Here is a 20,899-nt window from a genome sequence, read left to right on the forward strand (position 1 = left end):
ACAATGAATTTCCCGTCCAATCTATAATACTTCGAAGTATCTGCTAAAATTAGAAAGTATAGGTTGGGTGGAGCTCATATGGGGCTGGAACACCACTTATCACGCAGATGATGACCGAATTGAAGAGTGAAGACGACTCAGGTGCTTCAGGCCTACGTCAAAATCCTCGGTGCAGTCATAGACACCCAGACCAGCTAGTAAATACGCTTCCGTACAGATTACTAAGTAATCTCCTAATCTGTCCATTTCCCCGACTATACAGTGTTGCTAACATGTGTAGTTTTCAAATAACTGTTAGTTAGTGTCCAGTAAAATTAGCTATTATAACAGGTTAGTGGAGTACACTATAGGCCACTATCTGCTTTGGCTGGGTTACAGACGATAAAGTGGCTTGTTTGGGCAACAATGGGCGAGCCTAGTACTTGGGGCTCTCGAGTGCAATGCTGCAAGTCGGTAAATTTAGCTTTACCACCGTACTGGGAACACTGGTAGTAATGGAAAGTGCGGGTGCTGCTGGTACTGATGCTGCTCACTTTTTAAAGTATGTTGATCGACAACTGCTGGATCGACATTCTTCCAGCTGGTGTGGCACGAAGGTTGACGAGTTACGCGTTATGGTACGCAATTAATCAGCCCCATTGGCAGGCATCAACAAACTAGGATATTGTGCCTAATACCCATTTGGACTTGAAATCGGCACTTTGGAAATCTTGAATTAGGCACCATACAAAAATCTATATATTAGTATGACAAATGAAGCATATGATTTAGAGAATGTGTTCTACAAGTCGCTATCAACAGTGTTTGTGTTCCTGGCAAGAGATATATTCATGGGGCCGAGTGTGAATCGTTCTCACACCGGGACTAATTCGCGGGTAGTCCCGACACTGCGTTGATCAAGAATTTCAGTCTGTGTGGTGGTGATGCCAGGTCCACCAAGCTAGAGAGAGAGCTGTTGTTACCCATAATATCTGATAAATTCCATGATGCGCAACAGAGCGCAGGTACAGTGTAGCTGCTCCTTGCTCGTTCTGTGGTATCCACAAGTCAATGTAAGGTAACGAAGATTTGATAATAAGTCGATTGCCAGGTTACATGTAGGTAGTTTATTATTTAAAATACTTACTTTGGTATATTGGTCTGTTACGATTGCCTGGTCGACCCAGTCCCATCTCATAATTTGGCAGGTACGGCTGCCGCGGAATGCGCTGTCATGTATGAGAGCTTCATTGGCGTGCCAAATGCACAGAGCAGAGGGAGGTCGAGCTAGCACGAATTATATTGGCGCGAAGCTTGAAGGCATAGTGACGAAAGTAACGGGAGGAGGGTGGTGGCAGTGGTTATTGTAGCGGCGACGGAATGAGCGGTTCTAGTAGTTCTAGCCCAGTTGTTACTGCGCTAGATAAGATAAAAGCACCGAGAAATACATGTACCAACGACATAACCATCAATGGACCACTATTTACTATAGAACCGAGCCTGAAGCCATTCTCTTAAACAAGGACATTTTGAAAACTCCATTTAGGTACTTTGGATTGTTTATGTACCAAGTGCCTAGTTTGTTGATGCCTGCCCATTGGGGTACGCAATTAATCAACTCCATTGGGGCTGTCCACCCCTCATTCTTCGCGGCTGATTATTATCTTTCTTGGCTGCAAGCAAAAGTTTGATGGAATCTAAAGTTTAGATTCTAGAGCAACAAAATCTGAAACCCAGATTGAAATCTGAGTCCATGTGTATCCATTTCGGTGATCGTCTGTATGGAACCCAGAACGTGGTACAGTCTCCTGTCCGCACTGACGCGCACCTCAGTTGCCCTCACGATGGACGACGCGCCGGAGCCGCCCGTGCGCACCAAGCGCAAGCCTTCAGGCAGCGCCGCGCCCTCCAGCAGCAAGCGGCGACGTCGACAAGCCCCTCCGGCAGCTGCAGCAGCTCCGCCCTCCTCCTCCGCAGTCGCCCACAAGCCGCGCCCCAAGCTCAAGACGCGGCGCGCTCCCCCTCCCAACCCCAGAGCTGCAGCCTCCACGCCGGCGCCGCCGCCCAGGCAGAGGCAGAACCTGAAGCAGAAGCGCACGAGGCCCAAGGCCGTGGAGCAGCTCACGCTCTTCAGCCGCTACGCAGACCCGTCGGTCACGAGCCCCAAGCCTGGAGCCGTGGATCGTGCAACCCCCACGCTGCTGGAGACGCCGCCGTCTCGCCGCCAGAGACGCAAAGAGGAGGCAACTGCAGCGGCTGCACTGCCTCTGGCTGGTGGAAGTGGAGAAGGAGATGGCGGCGTCGTGGATCTGCAGGAGGTGCCGCACGTGGGGAGTCTGGAGGTGGTGGAGGGCGACGACATCTTGCAGACGCTGCTGCGCGCCAGCACGCCGCGAGTCAAGCGCCGGTTCCCGTCGGAGGAGGCGCTGACCGATAGTGAGAAGAGAGAGCGAGAGACTCTGAGACGCAGACGCATCATGATACGCAGCGAGTACTCGGCCATGAAGCAGGAGCAGCCAAGGGAGGAGATGGAGGAGGAATTCAAGACGCCGCCGCAGAGTCCGGAGGTCGAGAGGACCTTGTTCCAGCTGGTTGAGCATGTTCAGGAGGCTGCGAAGAAGGTGGACGGGGAAGTACCCGTAGAGGACGGAGAGGAAGAGCGCGTGCAGCTGGAGGAGGAGGAGGCCGAGACGGACGAAGAGACCACGGAGAGCAAGATCCACCGACTAAGCCAGGTCATGCACCTCAACTGGCGCCAGTTCTTGCTGCGGCTTATCTCGGGAGCGCTGCTACTCTGTGTGATGGTGGTGGCAGCGCCTTTTGTGAAGAAGTTGCTGGAATCACCACTGCCGTACTGCGATAGCGAGTGGGTCGACGCCAATGACGGCTCGTTCGTGCTTGCTGATCCAGCAGACCATTTTGACCGGTCGAAGGCCCTGCAGCCATTTATTAGCAGCACTGCTGTGGCTGCGCGGCCCACGTGCCAGCCGTGCCCCGTGTATGGCAACTGCCTTAATGGCTCCGTAATCTCTTGCGCGCCGCCGTATGTGTTGCAGTACGGACTGTGTAAGGAAGACCCTGAAGTGCAAGAAAGCCTCGACCAGCTTGCGCTCAGTATCCAAAAGTTCGTTGTGGAGAAAGCTGCTGCGAACGCGTGTGACAGTGTGTCGTTGTGGAGCTACCTTACATCGAATGAGCCACCGGAGCCTTCATTTGATCTGGCTGCGTCGATCGAGGTGCTGCTTTCTGACGTGCAGGTTTTCGTGACAAGGACGATCTCGTTCGGGAAGGCAGTGTCGACGTTGCCCCGCGAGTACGTGTTTAATCGCGCCCTAGACATGGCGCTACGCAACTTGAAGGATGTCTTCGTGACTGAGGACCAGAGTCAGCTCGTCGTGGGTGGAGGTGTTGTGCCGTGGCAGTGCCGAGCCAAGCACCAACTGTATTCTCACATTAAGTTGATTGCAGTGGCGGTGGCATTGGGAACTGCGTTGGTCTTCGCGTACCGGCAGTTCCTCCTGTACCGCACGGAGCGCCAACTCGTCGATCGTTTCGTGAAAGAGGCGCGCTTCTTCCTCTTGGACCGGACGCGCCGGACTGATCGGTTCTACCCAGCCGATCATTTGCGTGACGACTTGTTCGAGAAGCAGTCTCTTCAAGACCGTGCATGGCTCTGCAAGTCTGTCTGGCCCAAAGTTGCTGCTGTCGTGAAGGATGATTCACGGATTACCACGCGCTTGATGAGGTATGTGCATGCACAACACGCTGAAAAAGGTGGGCAGTTCAACGATGACCTAACAATTCCTTGTTTTTGAACGATACAGAGTTCGTGGTGAAGATTTGGTTGTGTGGGAATGGGCTTCATCAGCGTCGCCATCTCACAGACGCCCCACCGGTGGTCGAGGTCGGGGTCGAGGCTTTCGCGCTCCGTCGAGACAGCCAGCATCTTCCGGCCACGCAAGACCCGTAGTACCAGTGCCAGTCCGACGACGGATCAAACCGAGTCGGATGAGCGTCCCGTGGTAGTGACCCCACTTGCATCCTAGCTGTTGTCGTTTGAGCAGCACTACCCCAGACTACCACGCTGCGTTTTTGCCAACTTCAAATTATCTCACAACCATTTTTGCTTAAGAAATTTGACGGACGAGTGACATGGGCACGAGTATGGTATTGATACAGGTCTACGGGTTGAGTCTCGCTCGACAGTGAACATGTACAGCTATCTGATCCGACATTTACTTGGCGGCGTCCTCACGGCGTTTGGTGACAGCGGCCGCGAGCTCCTTCAGCGTCGTGACGGTGTCTTCCCAGTTAATGCACGCGTCCGTGATGCTCTTACCGTAGACGAGCTTGGAGGGGTCGTCGCCAAGCGACTGGTTGCCCTCCACGATGTTGGACTCGATCATGACGCCCAGCAGGTTCGAGTATCCCTCCGCCACGATGCCCGCGAGGTAGCTGGCCACCTTGGGCTGGTTGGCGTGCAGCTTGCGGGAGTTGCCGTGCGAGCAGTCCACCATGATCTTGGACGGCTGCTTGGCCTTGACCAGCATCTCCGCCGCCTCGTCAATGAACTTCTGCTCGTAGTTGGGGCCGCTCGATCCACCACGAAGGATCACGTGGCAGTCCTTGTTGCCCTTGGTGCGCACAATCGACGCCAGGCCGTGCTCGTTCAATCCCAAGAAGTTGTGGGGCTGCGAAGAGGCCACCGCAGCGTCCACCGCCACCTTCGGGTTGCCTCCCGTGCCGTTCTTGAAGCCCACAGGCATCGACAGACCGCTCGTGAGCTCGCGGTGCAGCTGTGACTCGGTCGTGCGCGCTCCGATGGCTCCCCACGAGATGAGGTCGGACGTGAACTGCGGCGAGATGGTGTCCAGGAACTCGAGGCTCACGGGCAGCCCCAGCGCGTTGACGTCCAGCAGCAGCTTGCGCGCGATGTGGATGCCCTTGTTGATCCTGAAGGACTGGTCCAGGTCCGGGTCGTTGATGAGCCCCTTCCAGCCGACGGTGGTGCGCGGCTTCTCGAAGTACGTGCGCATGATGACCAGCAGCTCGCCCTTGAGCTCGTCGGCCAGCGCCTTGAGGCGCTTCGCGTAGTCCATCGCGGCGTCCACGTCGTGGATCGAGCACGGGCCCACGACCACCACGAGGCGGTCGTCCTGGCCGTGCAGGATGCGCGACACGGCGGCGCGCGTGGCGTCCACCAGGTCGTGAACCTCGTCGGTAACGGGCAGCTCCTCCAGCACGCAGGCGGGCGGCACGAGGGGCTTCATGGCCAGGACGTTGCGGTCCTCCAGGCGCTGGCGCTTGGCGGCGGGCTCGGTCTCAGGTGCGGAGTGGGACGGCATTGAGCGAAGTTGAAGCTGGAGGCCTGCGCTGTAGACGGAAAGTTCAGGAATGAAAAGGCAGAGGGTGAATTCAGCATCACACGTCAGTGGCCGACATATAAATTGTGCCCCCGGGGGTATAAGACAGATCCTTTATTTGAACCCCTGGTGGTAGTATTTGGATTATGGCTACATTTCGTGGGACCGTGAGGTTGTAGGAAGCATTTCTAGTAATAGATGCAATCCTTGCACTTGTGTATCGACGTGGATGTCGAGTTGCTGGGGCAGTGGTGCCAACTGGCTGGACTCATATCATGGGTGTGCTGCTGTAGTGAATTCCAGGTACATTACATGTAGTTAGTGATGACAAAAGATATCAACTTGCACCCAAGCGTTATACTGGGAACACCCGAAGAATGAGGGGGTGGACAGCTCCCAACGGATTAATTGGACGCGTAAGCGTAACCTGGCGCAACCTTCGTGCTACACCAGCCAGAAGGATGTCGATCGAACAGGTTCAACGGCAACTACAGACTGAGGCAGGAAATGCACGTCAACAGACCCATGCACCAGCTTCAGAAAGTGAATTGCGGCACGCGCGATATTCATGGGTGTGGCCCCTGCGGGCACCCTTGAATCACGCGGGCCACAGTTCTCCCTTATCATGGCAATTAGCACCGGTACCATCACCAGCGTTTATACCACTGGTGTTCCCAGCCAAGTCGAAGACGACCTAGTTTAGAGCTAGTCACCCTGGGCTTACCGAGGGTAAATTCAGAATCTTTTGAAAACGCTAACGTTAGTCGCCACCTTGAAGCTGACCCGAAAAAAGCTGAAGTTGCATTTTGAATGCAATGAAGGGCTCCGCTGCAGACTGCAAGCAGTCACCACACGCTAAGTCATTTGCTGAACTCAATGATTCGATGCAGCTAACTTAGTACCAGTGATTGGAAAAAATGTATTGGCAAGCATTGCAACTGTACCGTAGCATTGCAATATAGATGTCAATGTTACCACTCGGTACAATCGTGTCTTGCAATACTGCCTGAGCTTCCAATCGAGTATTGCAATGCCCATCGCTATCCAACAGGGGTCGGAAAAAATAATAGCAAAACAATTATTATGGTATTGTCCCACTACAATTATTTATTATTGGAAGTTCAAATACAATATGATATTGCCCCAATAATAGCAATACAATATCAAATACTATGAATTCTGGGGTTGGGCGTTCATAAATGATGAAAATGCTATAATAAACTATTAGAGGCTTTCAGAAGCACGGTATTTCTAAAAATACGTAGTGAAAAACACGTAGCGCTGATACGTGTTTTTGACTACGGGGTTTCCGTTGTGGTCGGCTGTTCAGCGATACGGAAAATCAAAAACCCGTGGCAAAACTACGTAGCGTGGAATCTTCCGAGTGCACGCAGCGTTTTAAGCTGGAACCTCGGCTCAACAAACTTTAGTTGTGAGCGCCGTCATTCGGCGAACACGTCGGCAGCGCCTACGCCCACGCGCCATCGCTGGGCCAACATAGATGTACAGTATAGTGAAGTAAAGTAAAAATTGTTCCGTTTTTTTTAAATTAATGCCTTCTTACTGTTAGCCATGTTCATTCCGTGCCTTCGATGAATCTGTTGGTGTTGCATCCACCATGAACACGTGTCTCGGTTGTCTGCAGCGTCTTCATCTAATTTACCTGCGTTGGGTGTTGTAAGTTTCAATTTGTAAAGTTTTTTGTAGGTCCATGATAGTTCGGTCTACTCGCTTTCTGGCGTATGAAGCTCGATACTTCCAGCATGCCTCGAGTTGGCACCGGAATAGGTAGCAACGAAATCCACGCCTCACCAAGTTCAAGAAATGGATGCATACTTTCTTGGGGGTTGCATGATGGTTTTCGGGCATTTATAGCTGTAGTGGACTCAATACGGCGCGTCGGCTGTGGTCTCTTCAAACTCCAGGTAGGTTTGGAAGGCGCTGCTCGCCCCTTGGCTTGATTTAGGGCGGCGTAGGAGCCTACCGGCCGCCCACGCTGGTCCTTGGATGACAAGTGGGCAGATGGAGTCTTGACAGGCCGATAGCAACAGATAACGGAGTACACACACAAGCTAATGTCGCCAACGAGGAGCACTCGGCCTCTAACAGACGGCACATGCGCCCACGACCAACTATTTGTCATCCAGGGCCCCCCACCCACCCTAACGAAGAAGCTTAGGCATGCTGCTTCCTTAGGTATATTTCGGTTTGATTACCCCGTAGCGGACCCCCTCTCACGGGTTTACGGGATCGAAAAACACGTAGCGTCGCCTGTGCCAAAAATAGATCGGATCGCTACGTGTTTTTCGCTACGGGTTTTTGCCAAAAACACGTGCTTCTGAAAGCCTCTATTATAATCTCTATTTTTCGGGTCGAGGACACAGCCTTGGGTTGCGAGGCTTTTGTGGAGCAAGCGGTGTATACTCAATAGCGCTTTGCCGGACAGCAACACTTCCCAAAACCGTCCTGGAAATAGTACAGGACTATTGTAATCGCCATCAGCCTCCACCTGTATTTTCTCACTGTATAGGTTGGCCTGACACCTCAGTAATAGTCCGATATCAGCCATGGGACGTTTGCGTAAAGTTCGCGTGAAGTTGCGGCCTTCCTGTCACATTTTGGCAATGAATAGCTCATGTCACGAATGGTACAATATACTTAAATTGTACCAATTATTATTATTGGTTGCCCTCATATTGTCGTTATTACTACTGCAGCTTTGGCCTCGCAATACAATTCCATACTGTATTGTCCGACCCCTGCTATCCAATATTGTATTTACCACACCAGCTGGTTATCGGCTAACAATTGCTACTAGCGTTAAGACTTGAGCTTTCTGCTCGGTACATCATCTTCGGTAGAAAGGCTTTTTATTTCTATCAAGTGCGTAATGGCGGATCGTCGAAACAGGTTGGGCGCGATCTTGCGCAATGCGACGATGCTCCAGAAAACAAATACAGTTCGAATTAGGTCTTTCTGGGACAGACGACTTGTTGCGGATGCCGTAAAGCGTTCCCACAGTAACGATAGCTAGAATTAAACTATAGGCTACTACCAAACAGGCAATTTTTCCTGCGTTCCAATCGAGTATTGCAATATTGCTTGGGCATGTAATTGAGTATTGGTATTGCATTTACCACGCCAATAGTGTCCTGCAGTTTAAATTTTAATCCGCAATAAAGTCCAAGATATTTTTTCCAATCACTGCTTAGTACAGTACAGTCAGTGTACTCAGTCCAAGTTAGCTCAGCACACGATATTAGAGGCGATTAGTTAGAGGCGTCTCAAAACGAACAAGTGCATTGCCTTGAGCCGTGGCGCGGTGCGATGACGCACACCCTGGCACTGGATACATGGATGCATGACCCGACAAAGGTATCAAAACGCCCGACCCCACAAGTGAATCTGCTGCGGAGGCAATGACGCCTTCAGTGCACACGGTTTGCGGAATGCTCGCCTCTCTCTTCGTCACAATAGCAGTTGCTTGGTCGGTCATAAAGATAGCGGGGAATTCGGGAGTCCGGTCGCATTCTCGTCCGGTATTGCTGCTCTTAGGAGACTCTCTCACGGAGAAGGGCACAGACCCTACGACACAAGGCTGGGTCACGCTGCTGAAGTCTCGATACACGCGTTCGTCGGTCGTCGTCACACACGGACTCTCGGGGGTGGTTCTTAAAGGACGTGGTGCCTCTCGTCGAACGCGAGATCAGGGCGAAAGCGTACTCCACTCCATCGCTCATCACAGTTTGAATCAAACTCGTTGACCCCAACTTGGCGCCAACGACGCAGCATTGTGGAACGGGAGCGACGCAGAGACAAACGTCCCGATTGGCGACTACAAGGAGAATTTGATCAAGATCGTCAGCGGTCTGTGGGTAGCAGCACCAACCGCTCAGCTTCTACAGATCACCCCACCCCATGTCAACGATTCCGCCAGAGTCGAGATGGCTCAAGAACGTACGGACTCCAAGCGAGGTTTCGTCGATCGGTCGAACGCCATGACCAAGGAATATGCTCTTGCTTGTGTCGACGCGTCCGAGACGCTCAAAGCCCCCGTACTGGACTTGAACTCGTACTTCAACCCCATGTCCGAGTCGGACCGAAATGCTCTGCTGGTTGATGGGCTGCACTTTAACCAAGAAGGCAACAGGGCGGTAGACGAGCGACTCCGAAGTAACATTGCAGCAGAGTTCCCTACTTTGGACAACACTGTGACGAGGCGCGAGTGCCTTTTGTGTCGGTAGAGCAAAAGCAAGTCTTGAGAATGTGGCTCGATAGGCAGACGACCACGAGCTAGAGAGCTAGGATCGTCCACGCAGTGAGCTGCTTGAGAAATATCAGCACACCGCTGGTCAGGCTCACGCTTGTGTATTCCGTTGTGATCGGTTCTTTTGATCGGCGATTAGTATCAACCCCGCGACTCAAGAATCCACACCAGTCAACGCCAACAAACACTTCAATCCAAATATACAGAGTTAATCACAATATACAATCACACAGATACCTCTTGTCCTCTCTTCTTTCTCTAGGCCCAGAACTAAGGCCAAATCTCCAAGTCTTCGGTCCAAACCCAAGACACTTGGACAGTCTTGTGGACGCGCACCACTCCTCTAAGAGGAGAATAGCAATTCAATCAACTATCGACTTATACAGCCTAATACCGATACAAATCACTCTCAGGAGCCTCACTATACGCTTACTCCCGCAATATATAACACACCAAGCCAACACGGCGTATGTGCAGAATATGGAATAGATAAGTTCACGCCCAGGCTTTCGCAATGGATCCCTTACCTAAAGAACTTTGAAGTTTTGGTGGAGAACGCTCTCAGGGCATCGGCCCAACACGACTTCGGCACTTGAGGGAAAAACGAACTCTGTTTTAGTTAAAGACTACATGCAAAGACGATCTTTCCAGCGCCGCCTGGTCGCTGGGTTGACTACTGGATCTTTCTCCAGAGTGTTGGTCCTGATTTTTATCGAAGCTTGAAGAGTCGCTGTCGTGGGTAAACCTCAGATCTTGAGATGATACGAAATCATCGCGAGAGTCTTGGGATTCCCGTGATGATTGAGTCTGGGGTCTGGGAGGAACCTTGGTTGAAGGCCTTCTTGAGTTTTGTGGGAAGCAAGTCCGGGATAACAGGCTCCATAGAGTGGCAATCTTGAGAATATCTTGGGCAATCCGGAAAGCACCCCGAATACAGGTCGATAACTCGTGCCGAACTCCACCTTATTCCAGGATTCAGGGAAGGACCGCACGCATTCCCATGTGCTTCTGGGAACGGGATCAACTTAACCGCAGCAATGCCCTTTTCAGGGGTGCCGGGTACCCCGAAAACATGCTCTTGTTTTGTAGACCAGACCTCGAGACCACGGATTCTGCAGACTTTGAGATTGTACCAACATTTTGGCACACCCGTCCGAACCAATCAGCGACCGTAAAAAATATTCTGGGCCAAAGATGAGACATTGATGTCCGGGAAAGTTTCCACTCGCGGGATTTGGGAAAGGCGCCGCGCCACAACACTCTTCAGGTTTGGCAGTTCCCGCCAGCAAGCACGTGTGTTTTGAAGGATCCGAGGACTGCCTACAGTTAATCCTACGCTTTTGGCCAAGCGACACCTCTAGCAGCGCCATCGGGGTATCCGGACTCGAATGGCACGAAGTGATACGTCGCCAGTCTGCGACCGGAGTCCCAAACATCTCCTCGCGGGTGGCACGTGCATTGACGTCTTTTGTTATTCGATACGCTTTGGTCAGACCGCACTACAAGGACGACGGAAGGTGGTAGGTTGCGATACTTTTTAAAAGTAAAAAAAGCTTCATGTATTCATACAAAATACATGAAGTAGTTCAGAAGTGCCTATCATTGTGACCTGGAGGTTGATGAACACTCCGAAGCAGTTTCGACACCACTTTGCGCCAGTTCCCTCACGCACTTCTCCTTCGCTTCAAGCAGACACCCCACACAGAAGCGGATGGCGCACTGCTTCACCGATCCAGTGTCGGACACGTCCACTGTCATCTTCGCCTTCTCCCGAAGCAGGGATCTACCCCGCTGTGCCTGAAGCATTTGTCGAAGGCGGGGTGCACCGGCAACGGCAAGCCTGGTATGTGTTTGTCATCTCAGCGCGTGCACTTCCGACCCGCGACGTTGCCAGCGGAAGTGAAAGAATTCATCACTAAGAGATTCGGAGGCCTTGCCCCCGAGTACGCAAGCCTATGAAGCTGCCGGATCTCCGCCTCGGCTGTGCGCGCACTCCAGTCTTCCGCCCCGGTCGCCGCTACCCAAGTAGAGCCAGCAACCTCTCGGTCAACAGCTTTGTCTAGCGGCAACCGCCAACAATTGGTCGCTGACCACACAAAATACATGAAGACTTTGGAAAAATTACGTGTACACTGTCGAGCAGAAATCGCGAACAACATAGCCAAAACGGCATCGGCCCTGGGCATAGCAGTTCCAGCTAACCAGCCAGACGATGACCACGTCGACGACCTTCCTCTCCCGACTGGCCGAAACATCTCAGTTAACACTCCCCGACTTCGTACGCCTCATCCGAGGCGAGACAACAGACGACCCGCGCCCTAACAAAGATCTATACGAGCTGCCACGCCCACCAACGGACAAGCTGCGCGACGAATGGGGGCGCTGGAACGAGGTGGTGCGTCACGGTGTCATACCCGAGTGGCTCCCGCACCGCCCGCCAAACCAAGCACGCCGGCCCCGCAACCAAAGCTCCATCAACGACCATCTCCCACAAGTCTGGCGTCATATTCGCAAGGGCCAGACAGACGGCCGTTACCTCGTCCTGAAGGCATCAATGGTAGACCACTGGGCAGAGCTGTTCATTTCCCCGGTGGGCGTGGTGAACAAGGTGGGGGCAGTACCACTCGATATCCGACTCATACACGACTACTCATTCCCTGAAGGTGACTCGGTAAACGACTACACGGACCGATCACATCTACCAGGAATCTCTTACAACCCACCAGGGGACATCGCTCGGAGAATCTTCACTCTACGTAGAGATCATCCGTACGCACGGATACTGCTCATGCTCGGCGACGTCGCCGGTGCGTTTCGGCACGTGCCGGTCAACGCGGACAACGTTCACATGTTTTCTTTTATCATCGGCGAATACCTCGTGATCGACCTCTCCTGCGGATTCGGGTGGTGCGGATCTGCCGCGTGGTACTCGCTGCCAGGAGAGTTAATCAATGGACCCTACGAGGCAGGGTCGGGCTACGATGCTTTCGCACAATCCCCTCTCCAGGGTCTGTTTTGGTGTGACGACCACACCTGCATCGAGATTGACGACGGAACCCGATGCTTCGTTGCCAACCTCGCTCTACGCAGAACAATGGCCACCGTGCTAGGTCCGACGGCAATCAACGAACGCAAGTTCACGGAGTGGAACGAACGCGGCCGAGCACTGGACCTCGAGTGGAACACGCAAGACGGAACAGTAACAATCCCTGCTGACAAAATCCTGCGCACTCAACGGAATATTGCTGCTGTCCTTGCAGCCGGCACAGTGACCAAAACATCGGCGCTGAGCCTGCTCGGAAGCCTACGCCACATCACTACGTGCTGCCCTCCCGCGTGCGCGTTCTTCCAACGCGTCCAAGGCATGGCGAATCAGCAGGTACGGTCGCCGGCACGTCACCGCGGAGGCAATGGAAGACCTGAAGTGGCTCCAGCTGATTCTGCAGAACAGCGACCGGTTCAACAGCATTCCCGTCGATCACTTTGCCAACATGGCTGCGCTCACTGTGCACGTGCAGATGGACGCGTCCAACGACGGCCTCTGCGCTCTGGAGCCATCACTAAAGCAATTTATCCGCGTGAAGTTCACGGAAGCCGAGCAGCATATGTTCCCCACAGACATGTCGGTGAACTCTATCAACGTGAGAGAGTTGCAGAGCGCAGTATTGGCCGCGCTCCACTGGGGCCCCATATGGTCAGCAAGATCGCCGCACCGGCTCATCCATGTTTCCTTCTGGATTAACAACGCGGTGGCCGTGTCATGGACCCAACGACGGACAAGCCGCCAACCACTCGCACAAATGTACAACCGGCTGACAGCGCTGGCAGAATTCAATTACTCGCTGGTGTGCAACGCGGAGCACGTCCCCGGGGTGGAGAATATTATGGCAGACGCTGGGTCGCGAGCCTGGTCACATGAGAACCCACTATTCGACACATGGACTAACCTCTCTAATGGGTGGGCACAGGTACAGGTCGCACCGCCTTACACCGATCTCTCTCAGCTTTGGGACGCATGCTGCGCGACCGCGCCGTTGCTGAGACTACCGGAGCCAAGTACCGCGCGAACTGGAAGCAGTGGGAGCAATTCTGTGCATTCATGAAGTGGTCTCCCTGGATTCACGACGACATCAGTGAGTTCGATAGGAAGATTGGAATGCATGCTGTTTACTGCTGGTGCTACGGCTGGAACGGCTCCGGCAAAGGCAACCAGTACGACACAAACCGCCTCAAGATTACCAGTATCAAGTGGTACCACCGCCGGTACCTCGGTGTTAATCCTCAAGGATCTCCCAGCCTCGAGATACTCATGCAAGGTATCAAGCGTGTATCTGATCCCGTGACGAAGAAGCAACCAATCACCCCGGTCTTCCTCCGACTGCAGCCTGGACACCTCTCCGCCCCGAAGCCGTCTTCTCTGGGGCTCCGTGCTACTTGGATACTTCTTTCTCCTGCGGCGTTCAGAGTATCTGCGAGACGGATCGCGAAAACACCCGTTCTGCTTGAAGACAGCGAACGCCAACTTTTCGGACAAGACCGGGTGCCCTACTTCAGAACGCGCTGCTGTGTCGGTGACTATCGGGCTGGCTGGGTCGAAGAACGACCAGTACGGAAGAGGAGCATGGCGAACAATGCACGCAACGAATGATCCGCTGCTGTGCCCCAACCAGGCACTCCACCACATACTACGTGCCCGTCAGGAGCTAAGCTACGATCGCTCGGTGCATTTGTGTGCGGGCCTTGACACCGCGGGCCCTGAAACCGTTGGCGACAAGGATCGGTGTTCCACCAACGAGGTATTCCACCCACTCTATTCGCGGGGGCGGAGCCACGGTACTGTTGAACGGACGAGCTGACAGTCTGTCGATCAAGCTCCTGGACCGATGGATGAGCAATTGCTACGAAATCTATCCCGTTTTAGCGGCTCAGGCAACCGTGGGTCTCTCTCAACGGATGGTACAAAACGGAGCCCCCAAGCCCACGCCGTTGAACGCGAACTTGGTGAAACTCTTCCAGCAGCTGCTACAGCGACTTGGACGAGAAGTTATAGTCTCCTGCTGTTGAGAGACGCGCTTATGTCTGATGAGCCACGTGAGTTTCTTGACGTATGCGTAGTCGACCACCTTCGTGGCGGAAATCAGCGCTCCGGACGCAATCGCAACAGATACTCGATCCATCATTGTGCAACACGGGTCACTAAAGCCACGGCAGTACAGCTCCACTTTGCCAGGACCGCTTTGTCGGTCGATAAAGCACAAGCTCACACTGCCTCAGATGATACCCATGCCCGAGAGTTCTGGAATTTCCGGCAACGAGACCGAGTGCATGAGGTAGTAGCCAACTCTTTCGCCTCTCGAGTCACGCGTGAGCCCAGTAGCCTCCACGACGAGTAAGTCTCTCTGCTGAGTGATCCCAGACAGCACGGCTGGGTGTTCTTTAGCGAACCACTTGATACCGAGAAACCGGAACGGGTCCTCTCGAGTCGGTCTTCGAATAGTGGCAAGGATGCGGACATCGTCAAGTCGGTCGTTGACGTGCGAGCTGCGCCACGTCCAGGCTTGGGTCGACGGTACGTATGTTCCGTACATACAGTCGTCTAGACTTCCGTCCACCGTGTAACGGGGTTACACGCACAAGTGGCTACAGTCACTTGTTACTCTAACAGATGCGATGTCTGTTAGAGGTTTGAACACTTCCTCGACCTTGGTGTAAGGTACACCAATGGCTACATACATTTACGACCACCACGACGGGTGGTCCATACACATTTAGGATTCCTATTGGCTGAAAGCAGCATCTTTTAGCCAACGAGTGACTTGCATGTTAGCAGAATCCTGCCAACCAGCCGTTGGCAGATTCCTAGTTTAGAATATTACATTTAGAGGAAGTCAGAAACATAAAACAAAAATAACAGTTCTCATCTTTTACCAAAACCCGCTACTTGGAGTCTTTATCTTGTTTAAAGTATACTCGTGGATCTCGAGTATACTTAACTCAAGTAAAAGAAACCTACACTTCCTCATACACGTGCGCACACGTGTAAGCCGTAGTAGTGAGCCAAGGTAGGCCCATTACCTGGTAGCACTTCGTAGTCCGTCCAACGACCAACTACCTGAACGTTCGTACGGAGCTGTACGAACGAGGAGCCGAGAACCTTTTCATGAGCGCGGAGGTGCCCATGGAAAGCTCCACTTCGCCTGCAACTCATGTTGCACGCGCTGACTGCCTCCACCTGTCGGATCCAGAGTGGGAGGCACTCCAACGACTGTCAACAGTCATTGGGGAGGCTGCAATAGCTGCGATGCTGCGTACGCAATCACCGACAGAGCAACATGGTGTTGCTCTGGGGTTCATCATGAAGGAGCAGCGTGCTGCTGCTTCCTCTACCACGGTAGCATCGGAGACGACACCGCGTGGACAATCGTTGAAGCTCAATGGGAGCGACTATGTCGGAAGAGAGGGCGAGCCTCTCCTCCGTTGGCTTGTCGAACCCGACACTGCCATCGCGGCTCGACGTATCGTCGACCCGTTGTCCAAGGTTGCGTTCGCCATGTCATGCCTTGGCGGACGAGCGAGAGGTTGGGCGTATGGGCGCCGACTCTCTGATCCTACGTGCTTCAGCACGTACGAGGGTTTCAAGGAAGAGCTCAGACAAGCGTTTGAGCCCCCGCAAAATGAGTTTCGGTCGAGGGCAGAGTTCCTCGACCTACAGCAGGGTAAGCATGATGTTCATGCTTACGCCCAGAGAGCGCGGTATTTGGTCTCGAACATTGAGACCAATCCGATCGACGAGGCGACCAAGGTCGTCACGTTCATGAAAGGACTGAGAGATGGGCCTGTGAAGACCTATCTCTTCCGTGAGTACCCGAGTACTCTCGAAGCTGCAATTACTTTTGCAATGCATGAGGAGTTTAGCCTGCGACAGGCCAAGCTGCATGCGAATGCGCCGAGGCTGCGACCGCCTCCGGTTGCGATAGCGGGAGGTCCGGAACCAATGGACCTCTCGAATGCAACGGCTGCTGATTATCAACAGCAACAAGGAAGTAATGTACGATGCTTCCGTTGCGGAAGGATCGGTCACTATGCCCGAGAGTGCACGGCACCCCTGCACCGAGATGGTGGTCGACGCGATGATGCCCGGCATCGTCGCGGACAAACAAAAAACGCTGGAACTCAGTAGGCGCGGGGCGCCCTACTGGTGAAGTAGTCACGCGTGTCCAACTCGGACATGCGACACTGAGGACTGCAGCCCCCAGTGAGGACCCTTCTCACTGCAAAATGCATGATGACAAACCGAACCTTGTCATCTTGGACGTGTCTTCGAAGAGAGAGAGCAACTCTCTTCGTGCTTTGGTTGATTCGGGCGCGTCGAACAACTTTGTTCGACTGCGAAGTCTATCAAGGCTTGACTTCGAGGAGGTAAAGATACCTCGAAGTATGTTGGAGGTACGACTGGCAACGGGTGCCGTCGTGAAGACTGGGAAGCGCATGGTGCGCGTGCGCTTCACGTATGAAGATCAAGCGTTTGTCGAGACCTTTATCGTCCTGGATCTGGGTGATAAGTTTGACATTGTATTGGGCATGGCGTGGCTTGCACGGCATGATCCGGTCATCGATTGGGAGAAGCGCACACTCGTGCGCTTCGGTCGCGACAGCGGTACAGTGAGCGATGGCCTTGTTGCCGCTACGCACGCACCGACAGATGCGCGCGACTCCCCACTCGAGACAGCACCTAATGCCGCTGTCCCGGAGCGCCCTGGGCGCGCGCGCAAGAGCAGCAAGCGTCGGCGTCGCCGCCGACGGCTGAAGGAGAAAATGTGTTGATCTCGGAGATCGACACCCGCTTTTCAGCGAATCAGAAAGAGTCTCCGAGCTCACGGGGCACGGATGACGCAGGCGAGTCACACGCCTTAGCCGTGGAGGCTGACGTGAATCTAATTGGATCCGTTTTGGCCAATAATAAGAGCCAAGGTGACGAAGCGCCGTCGACTCCGGGAGTCGATGGCTTGGGTGAATTTGATTCGTCGGCTCGGGGAGCCGACGCACCCTACGTAATGGGGGTTTCCGCCAATGGTTGGCGTCGAGGTATTAAAGTCGCGACGGTTCCGGGAACCGGCGCCGCGAAAAGGAATTTCGCGTCGACTCCGAGAGTCGACGTACCCCTTGTAATAAAGGGCTCCGCCAATAACAGGCGTCGAGGTAAAGATGGCGTGTCGACTCCGGGAGTCGACGCTGCAGGCGGTGCGGACGGTTGCAAACGTCCCGCACCGGAACAACTTGCATGCTGTCGTGCAGCCGGGCTGCACGACGAAGCGCCGGGCGTCCAAGCCGGGCTTGAAGTCACTCGCCCGCGGGACGTACCCGCCGGCGGTACTGAAGAAGAACACCCGTCCACGGCTGGGCGTGGACGAGGTCAAGAGTCATGCGGAGCCGGGCTCTGCAGGACAAGAAGATGGCGCATGCGAAGATCGCTGCGCAAGTCTCGGCCCGGGGCCGAGACGCTACAAGAAATGTCTCCCGGGTAGACGGAGGCTGTAGTGGGCCTACTTTGGCTCACTACTTTAGCTTACACGTGTGCGCGTGTATGTGAGGAAGCGTAGCTTAGTTTAAATTAGAGTTAATTATACTCGGGCCTCCGAGTATAGATTAATCTAAATAAACGATCGAAATAATATTTTTGGGTTAAAATGAGAACTGCTATTTTTGTTTTATGTTTCTGACTTCCTCTAAATGTAATATTCTAAACTAGGAATCTGCCAACGGCTGGTTGGCAGGATTCCAATGCTATGCATGTTGCTCATTGGCTAAAAGATGCTGCTCTCAACCAATAGGAATCCTAAGTCTCTATGGACCACCCGTCGTGGTGATCGTAAATGTATGTAGCCTTTGGTCTGTCTACACCAAAGTCGAGAAAGTCTTTCGAACCTCTAACAGACGTCGTGTCTGTTAGAGTTACAAGTGACTGTAGCCACTTGTGCGTATAACCCTGTTACACCATCCCTCCTCAAGGTTAGACGCGCCGAGTCACGGCACGTCAATCAGGAAATTGACCATTCGTCAATTCTTCACGTTGGAAGAAAGAAAACTCGAGCTCATTGCGCAATGAGCTCGCCTCAGAAGAAGACCGACGCTGCAGCAGAGGCGAAGTCCTCCACCGGGATAGAGACTCTCCATCCCCGAGTACCGCGAGCGTCACAAAGCAAAGCGTGACGCTCTTGCTGCCAAGGCTGCGGGGCGGACAACCCAGTCGGAGATTGTCCTCGAAGGTTCCTCTGTAGTCAACGACGCCGTTGACTACGAAGACGACGACGTGGAGATGAAAGAGGGCGAGGCCTCTTCCAACAAACGCAAGGAGTCTATCGACAGTGATAGTCTCGACCCGCATGCCGGGTCGAGACGCCCTCGTGAAAGAGACGACTCGGACGCTTCGAGTTCGAAGCGTTCGCGCGGCGAGAGCGACACTCCGCTCTCTGCTGCTGGGGCTTTAAGCTCCCCACGTGATGTGGTGACTTCAAGCTCTCCGCGCGCTGCTCAGGCAGCGCGCGATCCGTGGATGCTGTCTGCGTCAGAGATCGCAAACCGTGTGGGCAACACTGTGCCTCCAAACGAAATCCCGCTGTACGTATGCAGCGGGATCCACGATGATGCTGTGGCGGAGGAGCAGCACTTTGATCCGTTAACGAATCAAATGCGCAATTACTATATCGGACTCTTTCACGAGCTCCGATACTTCTCCAGCAAGAAGACCTCTTCTCGCAGCAAAGTGCCTGAGTGGCAGGCACATTGTCAAAGTTGGAATGCTTTTGTTGAGAACTTCAACAAGAAGCCGGCTGCTTACCGCGAGCGGGTTAAGCATGCCCGTGAACGCTTCGAGACATTCTCGACGCGCGGGAGGCTGGAGCAGCTCCACAGATCCTCTGTGGACGTTGGTATCCCATGCGCTGTGCCCGAAGGCCATCAGTGCACGTTGTGTCTTCCGGGTGCGGCGCGCTTGAGCGACCGCGACCTAAACGGGTACACGACGATTCGTGTACCTGAGAGTCTCAAGGATCTCCGTGCCAAGTTCTTGGCACGCAAGGAACGCGACGATCGTGGGGCTTCGGGCGCTGTAGGTGACCACAGCGCTCGCACTACCTTCGCGTCGGCAGTGCGTGGTGAGCTTCATACGCCCTCACCATTTCCGGAACGTCCTGCAACAGGACGTCCCGCGGCTCCCATGAATCATGGTGGGGCGGAAACCCTCTCCAACGAATACGATAACGAACCGGCTGCCGGTTCGTTTTCCGGATACTATGGTTCACAATACGCTCAACAATCCAGCGTGTTGAGCCGTGGGCGTCGCGGATCGGAGGCGGCGGTGGTGGGAACACGCCCCGGGTATGGTCAACCTAGGGTTGACCTTGGCCCGACGCTCGAGGAGCGGGTCGCTGCTGTGGAGCAGCTTTAGAGCCGTGAGTTCGCCGCTCTGAAGCAGGATATGGCGACCCTGAGAGCTCAAGTTGCTCAGGCCTCGCAGACCGCGTCGGACATCTCTGTCGACGTGGGAGGTCGCGTCGTGCGCTTGGTCCAGCGCGTTCGCGCGCTGGAGCCGAGGTTCGCTCCCGCTGGGGCTTCCGCTTCGGGCCCGCCGAGCTAGGTGGCTCGTGCTGCCGGTATGGTTTCAGCCGCCCGACGTAAAAGGTCGGATGGAGGCGCATACTAGACGGTATGTCCAGTGTGTAGGCGTTGCCGTGCCGTGCCAGCACAGTTAACGGCCCGATGAAGCGCGGAGCGAGCTTGCTCGCCTCGAAGTCGGAAACCGCATGTTTAGGCAGGTTTTGAGTTGCTAACAAAACCAATGAACCCTTCTTGAATTCATTTGTGTTGCCCCTACCAACGTTGTCTGCGTTCAGCTTCTGTCGATCAACAGAAGCTGCAATAGCGTCTTGGACAAACCGAATGACGGCTTGTCTGCGCTGCACGAAGTTGATTACGTCCGAGCTGATCTCGTTCAGCTCGTTTCTAGCAGTAAGCCCGGCCTCTGCGTTCGTCTTCGCGGTGTCTGTGCCCTGCACAGACCCGTTCTTCTTCTTCTTCTTGCTCTTGTCGGCGTCTGTGCCCTGCACAGACGCGTGCTTCTTCTTCTTCTTGCGCGTAGTCGCGGCTGACACTGTGCAAGTGTCAGTGGCATTCTGCGGCTGCTGTGTTGCAGTCGTAGATCCTCCCCTACTTAAGGAAGGAGCCACCATCCCGAGTAGACTCGGGAGGCGTGGGTGCCTCATGGCATTCACGTAGAACGGTGTACGTCCAG

General features: G+C 53.9%; 5 protein-coding genes across 5 annotated transcripts; 4 read left to right on the forward strand and 1 right to left on the reverse strand.

The window, feature by feature from the left end:
- Nucleotides 1–2,174: 2,174 nt before the first annotated feature.
- On the forward strand, nucleotides 2,175–3,731 carry PHYSODRAFT_542892 (hypothetical protein; the record flags this gene model as incomplete). The annotated part of the gene is made up of 1 exon (XM_009526657.1): nucleotides 2,175–3,731. A coding segment is annotated over exon 1 (1,275 nt), but the record flags the coding sequence as incomplete, so codon positions are not given.
- A 483-nt stretch (nucleotides 3,732–4,214) lies between these two features.
- PHYSODRAFT_350881 (DAHP synthetase phospho-2-dehydro-3-deoxyheptonate aldolase) lies at nucleotides 4,215–5,324 on the reverse strand (the record flags this gene model as incomplete). Its single annotated transcript, XM_009526658.1, has 1 exon — nucleotides 4,215–5,324. One exon carries the CDS (start codon nucleotides 5,322–5,324, stop codon nucleotides 4,215–4,217), a length of 1,110 nt encoding a protein of 369 aa, XP_009524953.1.
- Nucleotides 5,325–8,761: 3,437 nt separating this feature from the next.
- PHYSODRAFT_314019 (hypothetical protein) lies at nucleotides 8,762–10,939 on the forward strand (the record flags this gene model as incomplete). Its single annotated transcript, XM_009526659.1, has 3 exons — nucleotides 8,762–9,023; nucleotides 9,132–9,553; nucleotides 10,877–10,939. 3 exons carry the CDS (start codon nucleotides 8,762–8,764, stop codon nucleotides 10,937–10,939), a joined length of 747 nt encoding a protein of 248 aa, XP_009524954.1.
- Nucleotides 10,940–11,370: 431 nt separating this feature from the next.
- On the forward strand, nucleotides 11,371–11,568 carry PHYSODRAFT_489665 (hypothetical protein; the record flags this gene model as incomplete). Its single annotated transcript, XM_009526660.1, has 1 exon — nucleotides 11,371–11,568. A coding segment is annotated over one exon (198 nt), but the record flags the coding sequence as incomplete, so codon positions are not given.
- A 6,246-nt stretch (nucleotides 11,569–17,814) lies between these two features.
- Nucleotides 17,815–20,245, forward strand: PHYSODRAFT_256249 (hypothetical protein; the record flags this gene model as incomplete). Its single annotated transcript, XM_009526661.1, has 5 exons — nucleotides 17,815–18,130; nucleotides 18,441–18,484; nucleotides 18,773–19,756; nucleotides 19,930–19,986; nucleotides 20,057–20,245. 5 exons carry the CDS (start codon nucleotides 17,815–17,817, stop codon nucleotides 20,243–20,245), a joined length of 1,590 nt encoding a protein of 529 aa, XP_009524956.1.
- Nucleotides 20,246–20,899: the final 654 nt, after the last annotated feature.

Source organism: Phytophthora sojae (assembly GCF_000149755.1).
Source record: "Phytophthora sojae unplaced genomic scaffold PHYSOscaffold_3, whole genome shotgun sequence".
NCBI classification, from domain to species: Eukaryota; Oomycota; class Peronosporomycetes; order Peronosporales; family Peronosporaceae; genus Phytophthora; species Phytophthora sojae.